We start from the raw sequence: 15,846 nt of genomic DNA on the forward strand, positions 1-15,846 counted from the left end.
CTGCCCGGCATACGTGCTACCCCGCAAACGCTGGGCCAACCCAATTATGTAAAAATTTAGGGTTTACCCGCTGTGCTGAGGCCTTTAGAGTTCTAAAATATGATACAGAACCCCCAATTGTATTCGCAGTATCACGGTTTTGAAATGCCATGTGGCACATTAGGAGAAGTCTTTTAAAATTTGAGTAGGGCAGGATTAACTTGAGATACCCCGTTTTCTGTTTTTATTTTTTATTATGTCATAGTGTATTTTAATGATTGTCCGGGTCATTTCTTCCTTTTTAGAAAATTGTATTGCGTAGCAAGTGCTTTTAAACCATGTATATATTATGAAAATGTATTTATTGCATAATTTGTGTACATATGCGGTAACCGTTTATATTGCAATTTTATGGTGTAATTGGCAGAAATAAAGTTTTTTTTACAACAACAGCATCAGGGTTTTCAATTTGATCCTGTTTCTTAAAGAAAGACAATGGAAGTTCCGTAAATTGGAAGATATTGAACAATATCTTGGAAGATTATGGACCAAGTGAAGTTTCCTAACTAACTTATCTGTCAAGTCTAGATTGACTGAGTTCGAGTAATCCAGTCTGGTAGGCAAGAAGAAGATTTTGCATAGAATTTTCAGAGGCTGAAACCAGTGGTGGATACTGCTCAACTTTGGGGTTGAAATGAGAGTTGTGGATCAAATTTTCAACCAAGATTTCTGACCACTTCTACTGGGGAAGAGGGTAGTCCCAGTTAAGTCATCCACCAATGATTAGTCTAGTACTGGTGGTTATTTGCTTTTGCTTGAATGAATGAATGAATGAAAATATTTGTAAAGCGCACTGCTGCCGAGGCGTCCTGGCGCTAGGGAAAAACTGAACAGAACACAGCGCAATCATAGGTTATTATTGAGTAAAAAGCCAAGTTTTAATTTCCCTGCGGAACGTCCTTCTGTTCAATTCCTTTCTCAGAAGGATAGGAGTTGAATTCCATAATTTAGAGGCAAGAAAGGAGAAGCGTTTTCCTCCCCATCTTACTTTCTTTATCTTGGGAAGTTTGACCAACCCAAGCGTGGCTGATCTTAACTCACGTGCAGGTGTGTAACGGGGAAACAAGGACTGCACATCCTCTGCCACACCACCAAATAGAGCTTTGTGAACCAGACAGAGTGACTTAAACTCAATGCGCCTTCGTACCGAAAGCCAGTGAAGTTGCTTCAAGGCAGATGAAGTGGGGTGGTATTTCGGTAAGTTAAGTAAGACTCTGGCCGCCGCATTTTGGTCAGTTGTCTTACCCTGGCTCCTAGGTACTAAGCATTGCCATAGTCAATTCTCGACAGTATTGAGGCAATTATCACCGTTTTCCTCAGAATATGAGGAATAAAAGGAAGGATCTTTTTCAGCTGTCTGAGCATAAAAAAACAAGCTGATGACAGCTGATTGATCTGTGCATCCCAATTCAGCTCATTATCAAACATAAAGCCAAGATTTCTGACTTTAGTTACTGGCACTGGACAGGCCCCTGCTGAGGATGGCCACCAATGCTGGCCCCAAATAGCAGACTTTTGTCCGAACTCTACAACTTCCGTTTTTTCTGTATTTAATTTCAAAAAGTTGTCACTCATCCAATTCATCAGGGCCGAAATACAATTGGAGAATTTGACTGTCATTCCATCCTCTGCCTGGGTTACTGACACTATCATCTGAGTGTCATCAGCATATGACACCAGCGAAAACCCAAAACTCTTTATTAGTTTTGCCAATGGGGCAACATAAATATTAAAAAGAGTAGGGGATAGTGCCGATCCCTGAGGGACACCTCCCGGCAATACGAATTCCTCTGACTGAAGTCTGTCCCAGTGGATGATTTGTTTTCGAGATGCCAGAAATGAGGACAATAAGGCTAGAGCTGAATTCGAAATACCAATGTCCTGAAACCTTTGAATTAACACCAGGTGATTCACAGTATAAATGGCTGCAGTCAAATCCAGCAGAACCAGAATAGCCCTACCTCCCGAGTCCATGACCTTACGTATATCCTCAGCTGCCATAAGCAAGGCGGTTTCTGTAGAGTGATTCGAGCGGAAACCATGCTGGGTATTATCCAGAATCTTACGAGATTCTAGGAAGGATGTTATCTCCATATTCATGGCCTTCTCTAATACCTTGGCAGGAAATGGTAAACAGGAAATGGGACAATTGTTTTTTTCGTCCAATGGGTCAAGCTTGGGCTTCTTTAGGAGGGGACGGATACAGGCTTTTTTTCACTGTGAAGGATATACTCCAGATGAGAGAATGGTATTTAACACAGGGGTCCGAACAAAATGAAGAGAAGAGTCGTGGTCCAGGAGCAGGTATAAGGTGAGTTTATTCAGGAAGCACAGCAGTACAAGTATCAACCATCCTGCCTCAGCAACCGCCAGGATCAGAATGCAGAACATGGAACCATAGAGGTAAGAGAATACAGAATACATGCTGGCATAACACTCTAAGCTTAGAAAACTGTGATAACATTAAGATGAGAGGCACAACATATCTCCTCCCCTTAAAGAGAAAAAAAAAACACTAAAAAAAAACAAGAAAGAAAGAACAACAAAAGAAGAGAAGGAAGAGAAGAGAGAAGAAGAACAGAGAATAAAAAAAAAAAATCAATATCTGACAAATTCATCAAATTTCTTAGGAACACGAAGAGTTCTTCCATAAGAAGTGCGACCCAAACTAGAGGGCACTCCTTGTGAAGACCCAGGAACAGAAGGAAACTTCTTAGAACAAGTGGGTGTAACAGGGAAAGAGTCTGGCAACTGAAAGGTGCCCTGAGAAGGACCTGAAGTAACTTGGGAACCCCCGAGAAGAGAGTCACCCCTCAAGGACACATCTCTGGATGATTGCTCAACCACTTCCCCATCAGAAACCTCCTTCTTGGCGTACAAGGCAATCCTGCGGAAATTCCAATTTTGTCCGTTCTCTAGCACAACATGCCATTTATGTACTTCCTTAACCCTCATGGGATCGGAAAACTTATTCATGCCAAACTCCCTACGTCCCAACTTGATTTTGACCAAGTCGCCCACTTCAACTCTACCCACCTCTCCAGGAACTACCTTAGAAGCAACATTTCCTTCCCACAGCCACTGCGGGAGTAGCTTAGTTCTGGGAGTTCTCCCACGCATGCATTCAAACGGGACCAAATCAGTCACTCCATGGGCTGTGATATTGTAAGACCACACCATATCTTCCACCGCCCTGCGCACATCTTTTTGTCCTTGCACCGACAACTGTATAGTACCCTTAATCAAACGATTCATCCGTTCCACCAAACCATTACCCTGGGGGTTGTAAAGGGAAGTGCAAATGTGTTGAATTCCATGATTGGCTAAGAAAGAATGCATAGAGGACGATGTGAGTTGGGTGCCATTATCTGTAACAAGGATTTTCGGAAAACTTTCCTTAAGAAATAAAGACCTTAACTGCCTTATAACAGCATCAGTGGTGATATTCCTCATAAACTCTACACACAACCACCTAGAGGATACATCAACGAGAACTAAAGCAAACCTACAATCAGCAGGTAAGGAATCCATGGGACCAATGAAATCTAAACATAACTTATCCCAAGGCATGACGCAAGAGCTGACAATGGAGCCCTGTGGAGGAGAGGAGATCTTCAACCTCTTTTCACTCTCTTTGCACAGAAGACAAGACTCAACCCACCTGCGCACATCATCGTCAACTCCAGGCCACCAAAAAAATTTTTTTATCCTCTTAAGAGTCATGTTTTGCCCGAGATGTCCCTCATGAGCTAAACAAAAAACTTTCCTCCTAAGAGAGGATGGTGGAACAAACCTCTCACCACGTAACACCAAATCATCGGAAACACCCAAACTCAACTCTTCTTGTAATTTGACAAAGGGACGCAGAGAAGATTTAACATTCCCTTCCCTTCTCCATCCCAAACGGATAGCATCAACCAACTCACCAAAATCAGCATCCTCCAAGACGGCTTGATGCCATTCTTCTCTAGTGATAGAGTGAAACTCAGAAGAACAAACATCCTCAAAGGCAGCAATTAAACAGACACTCTCATCCTCCAAATCCTCACCAACATACTCCGAAAAAACAGGAAGACGTGATAAGCAGTCCGCTTGTGTGTTCCTCCAACCAGAAATGTGCTCTAATTTATAAGTATAGTCCTGTAACTTGGAAGCAAACTTCATCAGGCGGGGGGAACCATTATTAGCCCCACCCGGTGACAGAATTTTGAGAAGGGGCTTATGGTCAGTTCTTAGACAAAACACCATACCCCACAGATAGGTACGAAAGTGCGAAATGCCCCATACAGCGGCTAGAGCCTCTCGCTCGATGACAGCGTAGTTACGCTCAGAGGAATTGAGGCAGCGAGAAGCAAACGCCACGGTTTTCTCACTTCCTCCACACCTCTGAGACAACACAGCACCAATACCATATGCACTTGCATCAACTGTAACATAAGTATCCCTACCAGGTTCAAAAGTTGTCAAAATGCCTGCATTGATAATATCACTTTTAACCAGTTCAAAAGCTTGAGACTGTTGAGTTCCCCACTCGAAATGCACACCTTTCCTAAGTAATGTTCGTAAAGGTTCAGTTTTATGTGAGAAATTAGGAACAAATTTGGAGTAGTACTCCACTAAACCAAGAAACGACTTGAGTTGGTCTTTGTCAGTAGGAATAGGGGCACACTTGATTGCTTTTAGAAGATCTTCCTTTGGCTTAACACCATTCTGAGAAATAGTGTACCCCAAATAGTCAATTTCGGTTAACAAGAACTGACATTTGTCTTTTCTCAAAGTAAGACCAGCAGTTGATAAAATTTGTAAAACTTTTGACAAATTAGAATTGTGTTCAAGCTCATCTATGCCTGTAATCAAGATGTCACCTTGGAAGAAGTGGACATGCTTTAAGTCTTTGAAAAGGGAATGCATCATGCGTTGAAAAACGCTTGCCGCAGAGGCAAGGCCAAAAGGCAACCTTTTAAATTGAAATACCCCTTCAGTGGTAACAAAAGCAGTAAACTTTTTGGAGTCAGGGTGTAACACAACTTGATGATAGGCGGACCTTAGGTCTAATTTACTAAAGAATTTAACCTTGTCCATTAACAGAACCATTTCTGAAATGTTGGGCAAAGGAAATTTGTCAACTATAATGTTCTGGTTAAGAGAACGAAGGTCAACACAAAAACGGAGCTTACCGTCCTTTTTCTGTGTGACTACAACTGGCGAAAGCCACTCAGAAGCTTCCACCGGTTCAATTATGTCTTGCTTTTGCATGTCATCAAGCATTTCCTTTACCTCCTTCCTAACAGCAATGGGGATTCTTCTTAAAGCATGTCTAACTGGGGAAGCATTTTCCTTAACCTTAATTTCATGTAAGTAACCTTTCAATTTACCCAAAGTAGGACGGAAAACGTCAGTGAATTTAGAAAGGACATTTTCAACATTGTAGAAATCATCGACTGCAAGTACCACATCATCAGATCTTGGGTCAAGAATAATATGTAAATCATACTGTTGTAACCACCCAAGAATTGCTGGACCTTCTTCAGAATGAAAACCTTGCCCAAAGCAGATCTCCCTTTAAATTGAAAAGAAGTATCCATGACTCCCTTCAATTTAATTACTTTTCCTGTATAACCTTTCGGCATAAAATCACTGTGTAAAAGTGGTACAGATGGCCAATGCTCCTTATACATACTGTAAGGTATAATGGAAAACATTGAGCCTGGATCAACCATGAGAGTAACAGGAACATCGTTGAGGATAAAAGAAGCTCTTGGCTTCTGTAAGACAAAATGAGTATTGTCATCATCAGCATCACCGCTTGGACTATTTATTTACAACATTTTGGCGACGTTTGGACTCTTGAACCTACAAACTTGGAATTTTCTTCTACAAGGAACATTGAAACTGCAACTAAAGAATAGAAACATTCAAACTGAAGAAGTACAACTTATGAATTACAAGCTTCAAGCAATCTACTTAGAGAAACTGGCCCAGCCCCACCAGTGACCTTGATACCGGTCAGCCTCCAACTTGGGCGTGCCAGATTCTTCTTTTCTGACCTGTGACCAGATGTGACACAGAAACCTGCATCTTTCATGTGAGTCATGCTTTTATCTATGACAACTATTTTGAGCAGCAGCGTTTATTTTGATTGGACTGGCACTATTCATTAATTTATTACTCTACCAAATTTTTGTTTTCTTCTGATAAACGACATTTAATTTACAAGCTGCATGTCAAACAAAAAAAAAAAAAGATTTTTCTATTTTCAAACAAGGCCTAGTTAAAAAACAAAAAAAACGAGTACTTTCTATTTTAAAAGAAAAGCATGAAATTCGTTTTGACTATGTGCAGTAAATCATCTCTCTAGCTGCCCAAGCTATGCTGTGGAATTTTACAGAAGGACGCTTTTAAACGTCGAGTAATGTAATCTACCTGCTTAAGTCTTGGTCTAACTGCCTTTTGGAGCCCGTTTTCCGTTGGTGAGGAGCTCTTTGCGTTTCACCTGTCTGTGTATTGTGGTGACGCATTAGAACCTTGCAAGAGGGTTCAGTGAACACAATGCGTCATGTTTCCTCAAACGTCAGCACGGCTGAAGCTACGTTCTGAACGCGCCGTCATCTTCGCCATGCCAACGTGTCTGTTCCTAGAACCACAGTGCTTCGTCATTTTAAGGAAGTGGAGTAGTATCACCGACAGTGCCGTCGAGTTTAATTCCTTCCTTTCTGCCCTTGCTGTGAATGAATTGAAGGTGCTGTGCAATCACATTGCTCCGTTTCGTGTTTGTGTGCAGCGTTGCTAAGGTGATAGATGTGGGAATCTAGTCCTTGTGAGGTTTGACAGCAGCGAAGAGCGGACCTACAGCAGCGAGGAACGGACAGTTTTCTTTTGTTGTTGTGGTAGCAACTGCGCCAAACGAAGGTAAAGTCATCATTTGTCATTTTCTTTAACTCTTTCTGCAATGTGACATCCAGATCAGTCCCACTTGCTGCAAGTTCCCCTTTTATCAATCGGAACTTCTTCTCATCCTGCAAAGTACCATTTTGGGAATGATTATTTTTCAGCATACTGTCCTTGCGCATATATGTTTTACCCCGGTGACAGGCACACCTTTGACCTTGATGGAATGGCGCTTTATTTCAACGAAACTTGCCTGTCACTCTCCGTGGATATGTGTGAAAATGCTTTTTAAAATACAAGGAGTTACTTCTTCGTTTTGTCTGCCGGTTATTTGAACACGGCCTTTATTCTTTATAATATACACGGTGCGCCATCTTCTGGCATGTTTTGGAATCGCTCATGCCTTGATTTTCAACAAGCTCAGTACCGATTCTTGTTCTATTTAAATTGTTATTTCATTGTAATGATTTATCAATATTTTTGCTTATGTGCTGATTTATCAATATTTTGCTTATGTGCTGAGTATTATCAAATGTCTACATTTACGTGACTAAGTTAAAATTGCAGTTTGGGTGAGCGTTTCTCATTTCTTGTATGTTTGGGTGAGTGTATCTCATTGCTTGATGCATTAATTTTACTTAGGTTAGTGTATCCCGGTATTTTGATTACGGGTGAGTGTATCCCGGTATTTTGATTACGGGTGAGTGTATCCCAGTATTTTGATTACGTGTGTGTGTATTTCTTTACTTGTTATTTATGTGAGGTGTATCCTTTCATAGTTGTCACGCATGCATTCTTATACATTCTGGTTATGGTCCAGTCCAGTTTCAGCGCTGGTTCGCTGTTTACTCTACGGCTCTCGTTTTTCCATCTTTCTTTTGTTGTCGTTGATTGGATCTTTGATGCATAGGCGAGCCTGAGACGTCAGGTTCACTTATCGCCACCCTCGTCGCCAAAATGAAGAGAAGAGTCGTGGTCCAGGAGCAGGTATAAGGTGAGTTTATTCAGGAAGCACAGCAGTACAAGTATCAACCATCCTGCCTCAGCAACTGCCAGGATCAGAATGCAGAACATGGAACCATAGAGGTAAGAGAATACAGAATACATGCTAGCATAACACTCTAAGCTTAGAAAACTGTGATAACATTAAGATGAGAGGCATAACACAAAACTAATTTCCTCTGGGGCCAGATGTATTATGGACGATGGACACGGATCCAAAGGGGAGCCAGATTTAATTTGGGACAACATACAAGCTACATTTTCTTCTGTCAAAACAGAGAAGTAAGATAGACTATGTCCTCCAACCTTAAGTGTAGATTGCAGTGAGTCCTTTCCCTTGGAGTTTTCAGCCTCACTGGAAAATTCATTATATACCTTTTGAACCTTATTCTGAAAGAAAAAGGCCAATTTATTTACAAAATCTTGGTCAGGTGTAAAAGTTACATCACAAGGACATTTCAGTAGAGAAGTAACCGTTTGAAATAGCTCCTTAGGGACATTTGCCGCCTCTTGGATTTTGAGAGTGAAAAAAGTGGTTTTGGCCAGAATAATAGCTGTCTTATATTCCTCAAGTGCAGCACAATAGACCTGCTTCAGAGCTACTTCATAGTTTATTCTCCAAGCACGCTCTTTTTGCCGACATTAGATTTTTAGTGCTTTAAGATCCGCGGAATACCAAGGGGACGAGAGTTTCTTTGATTGTGATTTTTGAATTTTTTCAGGAGCTATCTTCTTGGGTGCCTTATTAAGCCAACTATAGAATTCTGAGGCAGCATGATTTGAATCAGACAGGACCAAAGGCTGCGAGTCAAGTGCAGACAGTAAATCAGATTTACTCACTGTTTTCCAATCTCTATATTTAGTCATTAATGGTCTGACTCTCCGCTGGCTAATCCCTATTTTAAGCTTTACAGTAAAATGGATCGCAGCATGGTCGGGCCCAAGGGAGGAAAGCGACCCCATTCACTTGCATCCAGATGATGCTAGTACAGATTCCGTCCAGCGTGTGCCCCGCTGTATACGTAGGATCCCAAACAATTTGTTTTAATTCAAAACTGGTAAGAATATCTAAAATGTGAATAGTATCTGAATTATTGTTATCCTCCAAGTGGAGATTAAAATCTCAGAGGATAGTAAAACTGTCTTTGTCCATGCAGGATTCTAAGTAGGTTTGGGGGGAGAGGAGAAACTGGTATCTGGGGCCAGGCAGTCTATAGACCAAGAGACCAGCAAATGTTTCCAAGTTGTTAGATTTTAATAAGAATGACATTGCTTCTGCGCCCACTAATGATTCTTCTGTAGTCATAACAGTATAACGGGCGCGATAGATAATCGCTATTCCTCCCCCTTTCCCATCCACATTGGCGATAACATAGCCGATAGGTACCGTGCCTTGCCAGTCAGGATCATTGCTTTCGTTGGCCCAAGTTTCAGTAAGAAAGACTATATCAGGGTCCTCCACTTGGAGAAGACATTCTAGATAATGTTTGTGTTTTACCATAGATCTTGGAATGAGTAAAATACTCTTAATGGCCTTCCTATTTGAAGTAAGGGGCACTCTTTCTACGTGCTCTGTTAGGTTACCTCTCCTATCAAAAATGTCGCTGTTGTTGTTACTTGTGATGGTCATTTGGACCTCTTGCCTATTAAAGGTCAGCTCCTCAGCCCTCCAACCACATCGATTACAGCAAAGAGACAATGGGGGGCTGGAGTTAGGCAAGACCTCATGGAGAGAGCACGTACCACGATTAAGCTTCAATAGTTGTTCCCTTGTAAAACGGGCAGGGGTCCTGGTGTCGGGCGCAATCTGGGCGCTGACGGGCACAGGCGAGCTTGCCTTCGGCGCACCCGCTGCGCAGGCACTGCATCCGGGGATTTATGCTGGGGGGGGGGGCTTTCACAACGAGGCACCTCATCAGCTCCTGAAGTGTTAACAGGTATTCCCGCGACTGTCCCAGTGCTTTCCAAGCTCTGACAATTTTGACTGAAATGTAAAAAAAAAAAAAACAAGCATGGGGGAGCAGTCAATCCCTGCTATGGTTGACATTTGTAACACAAACGTGTTGATTTTTTAAATTTTTTTTACACCATTTGGTGCACAACTTTTCTGTATTATGTTCTGAGCAGTATGTTTTACTGTTTAATTTAAAAAATTAGAAAAAACACCAAAAAACAAACAAAATTGTTTTAAAATACAGAAAAAATGTTTTTTCAAAACGGTACTTGTAAGAACCACATATTCTGGTTTGAGAAAGAAAAATTGTATGTTTGTAACAGTGTGAATAAGTCTTGTTATGTCTGTTAGTGTATAGATGGCTGAGTGGGTGTTTGAGTGTCTGTAAGGGTGAGTGAGCGGGTGTGTCTGTATGGGTGAGTGGGTGTTTGAGTGTCTGTAAGGGTGAGTGAGCGGGTGTGTCTGTATGGGTGAGTGAGTGTGTGTGCGAGTGCCTGAATTGGTGAGTGAGTGCCTGAAGGTCTGAGTGGGTGCATGAGTGTCCCACTACGTGCATGAGTGTCTGAGTGGGTCTGTCAGTGGGTGCGTGAGAGTCTCAGTAGGTCTGTGAGTAGGTGCGTCAGTTTCTGAATAGCTCTGTAAATGGGTGCATAAGTTTCTGTGTGGTGTATGAGTGGGTGCAGGATTGTTTCAATGTATCTCTCACTGGGTGCATCAGTATCTGATTAGGTCTGTGAGTGCATAAGTATGTGAGTGGGTGCGTGAATATTTCAGTGGGTCCGTCAGTGGGTGCATGAGTGTCCGAGTGGGTCTCTCAGTGGGTGTACTAGTGTGGATAGGTCTATGAGTGGGTGTGTTAGTGCCTGACTGGGTGTGTGAGTGGGTACGAGAACGTCTGAGTGTATGAGTAAGGGTGTGAGTGGGTGCCTGAGTCTCTGAGTGGGCCTGTGAGTGGGCGAGTGAGTCTCTGAGTGGGTGTGTGAGTGGTTGCTAGGGTGATGTGTGTGCGTAAGTATCTGAGTGAGTGTCTGAGTGTTTTTAAAAAACATTTCAGCAGAATTCACTGATCCATTGCGAAGTTACACAAGGGCTGTACTGAGAATAGCGACGGATTTGCGAATATTCGCACATTTAAAAAAACTATTTCTGGGCATGTTCTTCCCACCAAGTGTCCCTTAGAGACCCTTGTATTGTTCGCCCTTCCGCTACATTTAATGTTTTTTATTTATTTCTGGGAACTGTTACCCAGTGTGCAAAATGGCGGCTGTAACCTTCTACTTAGGTCGGGCCAGCCAATGACAGCTGTGTTGTTGGCGCATTGGATTCACAAAGCGCTGCAAAGTAATCACAAAGGGTCTGCTCTGCGGCTCTAGATATAATTTTTTTTTTTTAAAGTCTTGATAAATACTGAATGGATAAACACCAAATCACATAAAGGGCTTTTTCTGGACCAAGAGCTAGCTTTCTGCCATATTTGGTGTAATTCCATTTAGCAGGTCGAGCTGAAGTTGTATCTAAAATCTCTATAGGAATTAACATGTGAAACACACATCTCCTGCCCGTGCTAGACTGATACCCTGAACATTTCCATGCACAATAAGACACATCAGAACACCTTTTTTTTGGAAAATTCATCAAACGGAACCAAAGATATAGGAAAGTCAAAAAATGCTTTTTCTATGGAAACTAGGTCCTAACTATAACTACCTACAGGTGACTGCCAGGAGGTGATTGTAAATACACATATATATTCACACAAAAAAAAACTAAGGTTACAGGGACGTTCTAGTTAGGTTCAGGTCCTGGAGAGAAGATGAAGCATGTACAGGTGTGGGTAGGATGCCTAAAGCCAGTCCCAAGGGGTAAATTATAAAGGAGGACAGATCTGCTGGAGGTGGCCCTTATTGGAGGGCCCTGCGGTTTCTTCAGACCCGAAGTCATACCAAGAAAACCCGGAAGTACACAAAAAATCTGTAGCATGGCCTCTTTGAAGGCTTCAATCTGCAGGGGCGTAACCGATGGCTCTGGAAACTTGTGCGCAATGGGATCATTTGAGCAAACTGGCTCCACGACCAGAGACCTGAAGGTGAACAACTCAAGTCATGATGCCCTCGCACCTTTTCTTTGGATTGAGTGGCAATGGGGTCCAGTCCCACTTCCCTTACACCTGGACTTACATTTTGACTTACTGGAGGACTTGGAGTGTGACGCTGTATTGGAGCGGGCCTTATACGAAGACAACACCTTCTTTTTGTGTTTGGTTGCATACAGTTTCGTGTCCCGGATCAACTGCGGGTACATGAAGGCGCATTTGTCAAACAACTTTGAGTTGTAGCCCAAGTCCAAATTCAGAGACACACCTTGTGCGGGTTTGTGAATGAACCTGTAGATTTGAAATGGAACATCATTCCCTAGCACACTAGAACCATTTCTGATATCTATGGGTGACCAAACCTTTTCAACTGTGAAGTAGTGTGGCTCACTGGTTAGAGGCGGCAGACCCGAAAGCAGAGGACGGCCCGGGACCAGGGTTCGATTCCCAACGCGGCAGGTTTCTGGACCAGGGTCAGCGGACTCGATAATTCTCTCGCCTCGGTGCCCACTCTGATCAGCGATCACACTCGGCAACTCTGGGCATTAGCTTGCCTCATCTTCACTAACGGCCCCACCAGACCGCCGGGGATGCCTGGTCTCACCCTGGAGATACCCACTAAGGGACCATCTCTCAGGGAAGCCAGGAAGGGTTTCGCAGCGGTCGAAGCGCGGAGATACTCCTCCGGGAGTCGATCCTAGCGCTATATAAACCTGCAATCAATTAATTAATTAATTAATTAATTAACTGTGGCTGCAGCCAGACACCCAATTAAGGATGATAGTGTCCACTGTTTTATTACCACCTTATTCATGAAAGGTAAAGGATATTAAAACATATTAACTCCAATAAGTACATATTTAAGCTGCACTTGTCCGTAGCATTGTGTTATTTTTTGCAATGTTTTGTGCTTTTAGAATTTTGTTATTCGTGTTGTGTATATTATTCTAAATGTGTTGTTCTGCTTGGTCATGATACGTTTCAAAAAATCGAATGCTTACGTTTAAATTTGATTAAATCATGAAAGTGTAATAAATACACGAAGCGACTTTAGCAGCCCAGGTGGTTTTTTTGCATTAATCTCCGTTATTTAAAGAACAAGCACCCCAACATCTTGTTGTTTACAATTATTGAAGAGGCCTAGTCCGGGTGTAGTTTAGGGCCAAACCCCTTCTTGTTTAAAATAGTCTTCCTTCTCAAGGCACATGGGGTGCTTACTCTGTTTTCCTGTGAAATCATTTGAGTGACTGATCTTTATTACACGTACTTCTCGTGCTTACACTTACTTCTCTCCACATACCGGTAGGGGCATGGAACTGGTTACTGGGGCCCTTTGGTATGTTCTGAGTGTTTGTACCCTGTGTTATTTTTTACAAAATACTATATTGAGTGTCTTTGGTTGTGCTCATCATACCAAGAGTGAGGTGTTTCTATTGGAAATGTGTATGATTGCTCCTTTGGTGATGGTATAAGTTAATTACCTTGGAAACAGTTAAACTTAAAACCATAGATGTTGAGAAGGCCTGGCCTATTTAGATTTCCTCCTAGTCCTTGCAGCTCTTGCAACTGTATTTTGATTGTCCTACAACAGTTTACAGTAAAGAAGAACCTGCTTAATTTCACCTGTGCATCATATAAAGTGTAACCTCACATTGCATTAATAGGTATTCAAAAAATATACTGTGTTACATCTCAGATTCAATGCATACACTTTGCAGATGTGACACATCATATTTATATTATGCATAGTAAGCTATTCAAACCTTTAAATTTCAAGTGCTTAAGAGCTTTGGGTCAGACTAGTCCAGTCATCATTAGAAGTGCCACAATCAACTCAGGCAGGATTAAAATGATTGTACTTCTTTGCCCCTCGCCTTGAACCCTACTACTAAAGCAGAATCCTATGTACATTATGTCATTCAACGTCACCCCATTTTCATCTTTTAACAGTCTCAAAGTAAAAGGTAAGCCTTACCTGTGCAGGATAGCATCAATACCCTAAGAAAGAAGAATGAGAAGAAAGTAAGCAAACAATCTGTCAATGGCATCCTAAAATGTTGCAACTGAATCTACCCTTCACTGCAGTGGCAATGTGATGGAAAGAGGCAACATGCTGCACCAGAGTATTATGAAACAACAACTAGATAACGTGGGAGCCTAACACAGACGCTATGGTCTTTTAAATTGCTTTCTAATTAGCACCTAAATATTGTTTTGTTTTGCTACTATACCAACGAGGACTCAAAGAATAGACTGAGGTAATTTGGTAAAGAATGCTCATTGTGTATAGGTAATGGAGAGATCTAGCAATTGTAGTGCCTTATTGTATAGATGTTCGCCTATAAGGTTATTCTGCTGAAATGTGAAGAGGACTGTTACATTGCAGTATCACTGGTTGTTCTCCAGCTTCAAGCAAAAAAGAAAAGATACTCACCTATTTTAAATCAATGCACTTATGCTCCCACCATTAGCAGATTCTGGATCAGTGCCATCACATGGGCAGGACTGGAATTGAACTTAGCAAATTCTGGAGTTATGGAAGTGCATGATCCACCCTTGTCCATGTCCTAGCCCCACTCCTTGGGGCCGATTCCGATTTGGGGAAAACCACTCCAAATAGCCGTAAGGAGCGTTTTTCCTGTACGAATCGTACAAAGACCGTACGACTCTAAACTCCTCACGATTCTCCCTCGGAACCCACATCCGTATGGTTCGAAGCAGGTTTTCCCGACCCAGCAAGTCTGATTCGTGTCAGGTACGCACTGTACAACGCTTTTTTTTTACAAGAGCCCAAAACACCCGCAGAAGCAGAGTTTGCCTCGAAACAGGTACGCCCCCGGGTACGGTGCGTACACCCCATGTCTGCAGGGTTACGGTGCGTACCCCTGCGATCATGGGGTGTTGGCACCGTAACCCATGATCGCAGGGTGTATGGTGCGTATACCCTGCGATCATGGGGTACGGTGCGTACACCCCATGATCGCAGACATGGGGTGTACGCTCAGTACGGTGTGTATGTGATTGTGTGGTTGTCCGTACGAATCGCCCTTACCTCACGTGGACCGTACGAATTGCGTCCTCATTGCCCAGTCCGGACCGTACTGGTCGGGTCGTACAGCATGTTTACGAATCGTACGGTGCACTGTGAGGGTGCGTGTTGTATGGTTTCACCCTTGCAATTCGTACGGTTTGCGACGATTCGGACGGATTGAGGAGATACGGACCGTACTACGCGATTCGGACGGACGTGTACGATTGGTACGGAGAGGGCTCCGGATACGATACGGATGCTTTTTTTCCCGAATCGGAATCAGCCCCCTTGTGTGTAGGTTGTACCTCTGCTATAACAGACTGGAGCAAGTAGGAAGGTTTGCATTATGAGGATTGAAAATGGGTATTTAGTAATGAAGGGTCTGCTGGACTAAGAATACAGGTGAGTGATTTTTCAGCAAAAGAAGAAAAAAAGGTCACCAAGAATTAGTTTTGAATGTTATATCAAGTGTGGTCTTCACACGTTTGCATCGTATTATGGTTGTTGCAATCTCGGCTGAATATTTAACAAGATATATGAGAAACAATTCAAATAAACACATTATACCGTGATAATCTGTTTAGGTCAGTTTTCTTATGCATTACTACATCAATAGCCAATGCCATAGAATGCTTGCATCAATCAGTCAATAGTGAAAGTTATGGTTTGCAGCAATGAAAGAGAGCCTAGAGGCAGCATACCCCAGAAGTCTTCATCTCAAGCAGTGAAAGGACATGTAATCATCTCACCTGAGATACACTGCGGCAATATTAAGGGCATTAAGTTGAATTTTTGAATGACTGCTTTATTTCTCTTCATGCTAGGATAGTGTCTGCCCTA

The 15,846-nt window shown here is 42.4% G+C and overlaps 1 protein-coding gene across 1 annotated transcript in view; it reads right to left on the reverse strand.

Moving 5' to 3' along the window:
* LOC147717668 (E3 ubiquitin-protein ligase TRIM17-like) overlaps positions 1–15,846 on the reverse strand; it is a 132,991-nt gene that overhangs the window by 56,425 nt on the left and 60,720 nt on the right. The window contains exon 5 of the mRNA XM_086919871.1: positions 13,951–13,973. Coding sequence (XP_086775997.1) covers positions 13,951–13,973 — 23 coding nt within the window. The remainder of the gene's footprint in view (positions 1–13,950; positions 13,974–15,846) is intronic.

This window comes from Lissotriton vulgaris, chromosome 5 (assembly GCF_964263255.1).
Source record: "Lissotriton vulgaris chromosome 5, aLisVul1.2, whole genome shotgun sequence".
NCBI lineage: Eukaryota > Metazoa > Chordata > Amphibia > Caudata > Salamandridae > Lissotriton > Lissotriton vulgaris.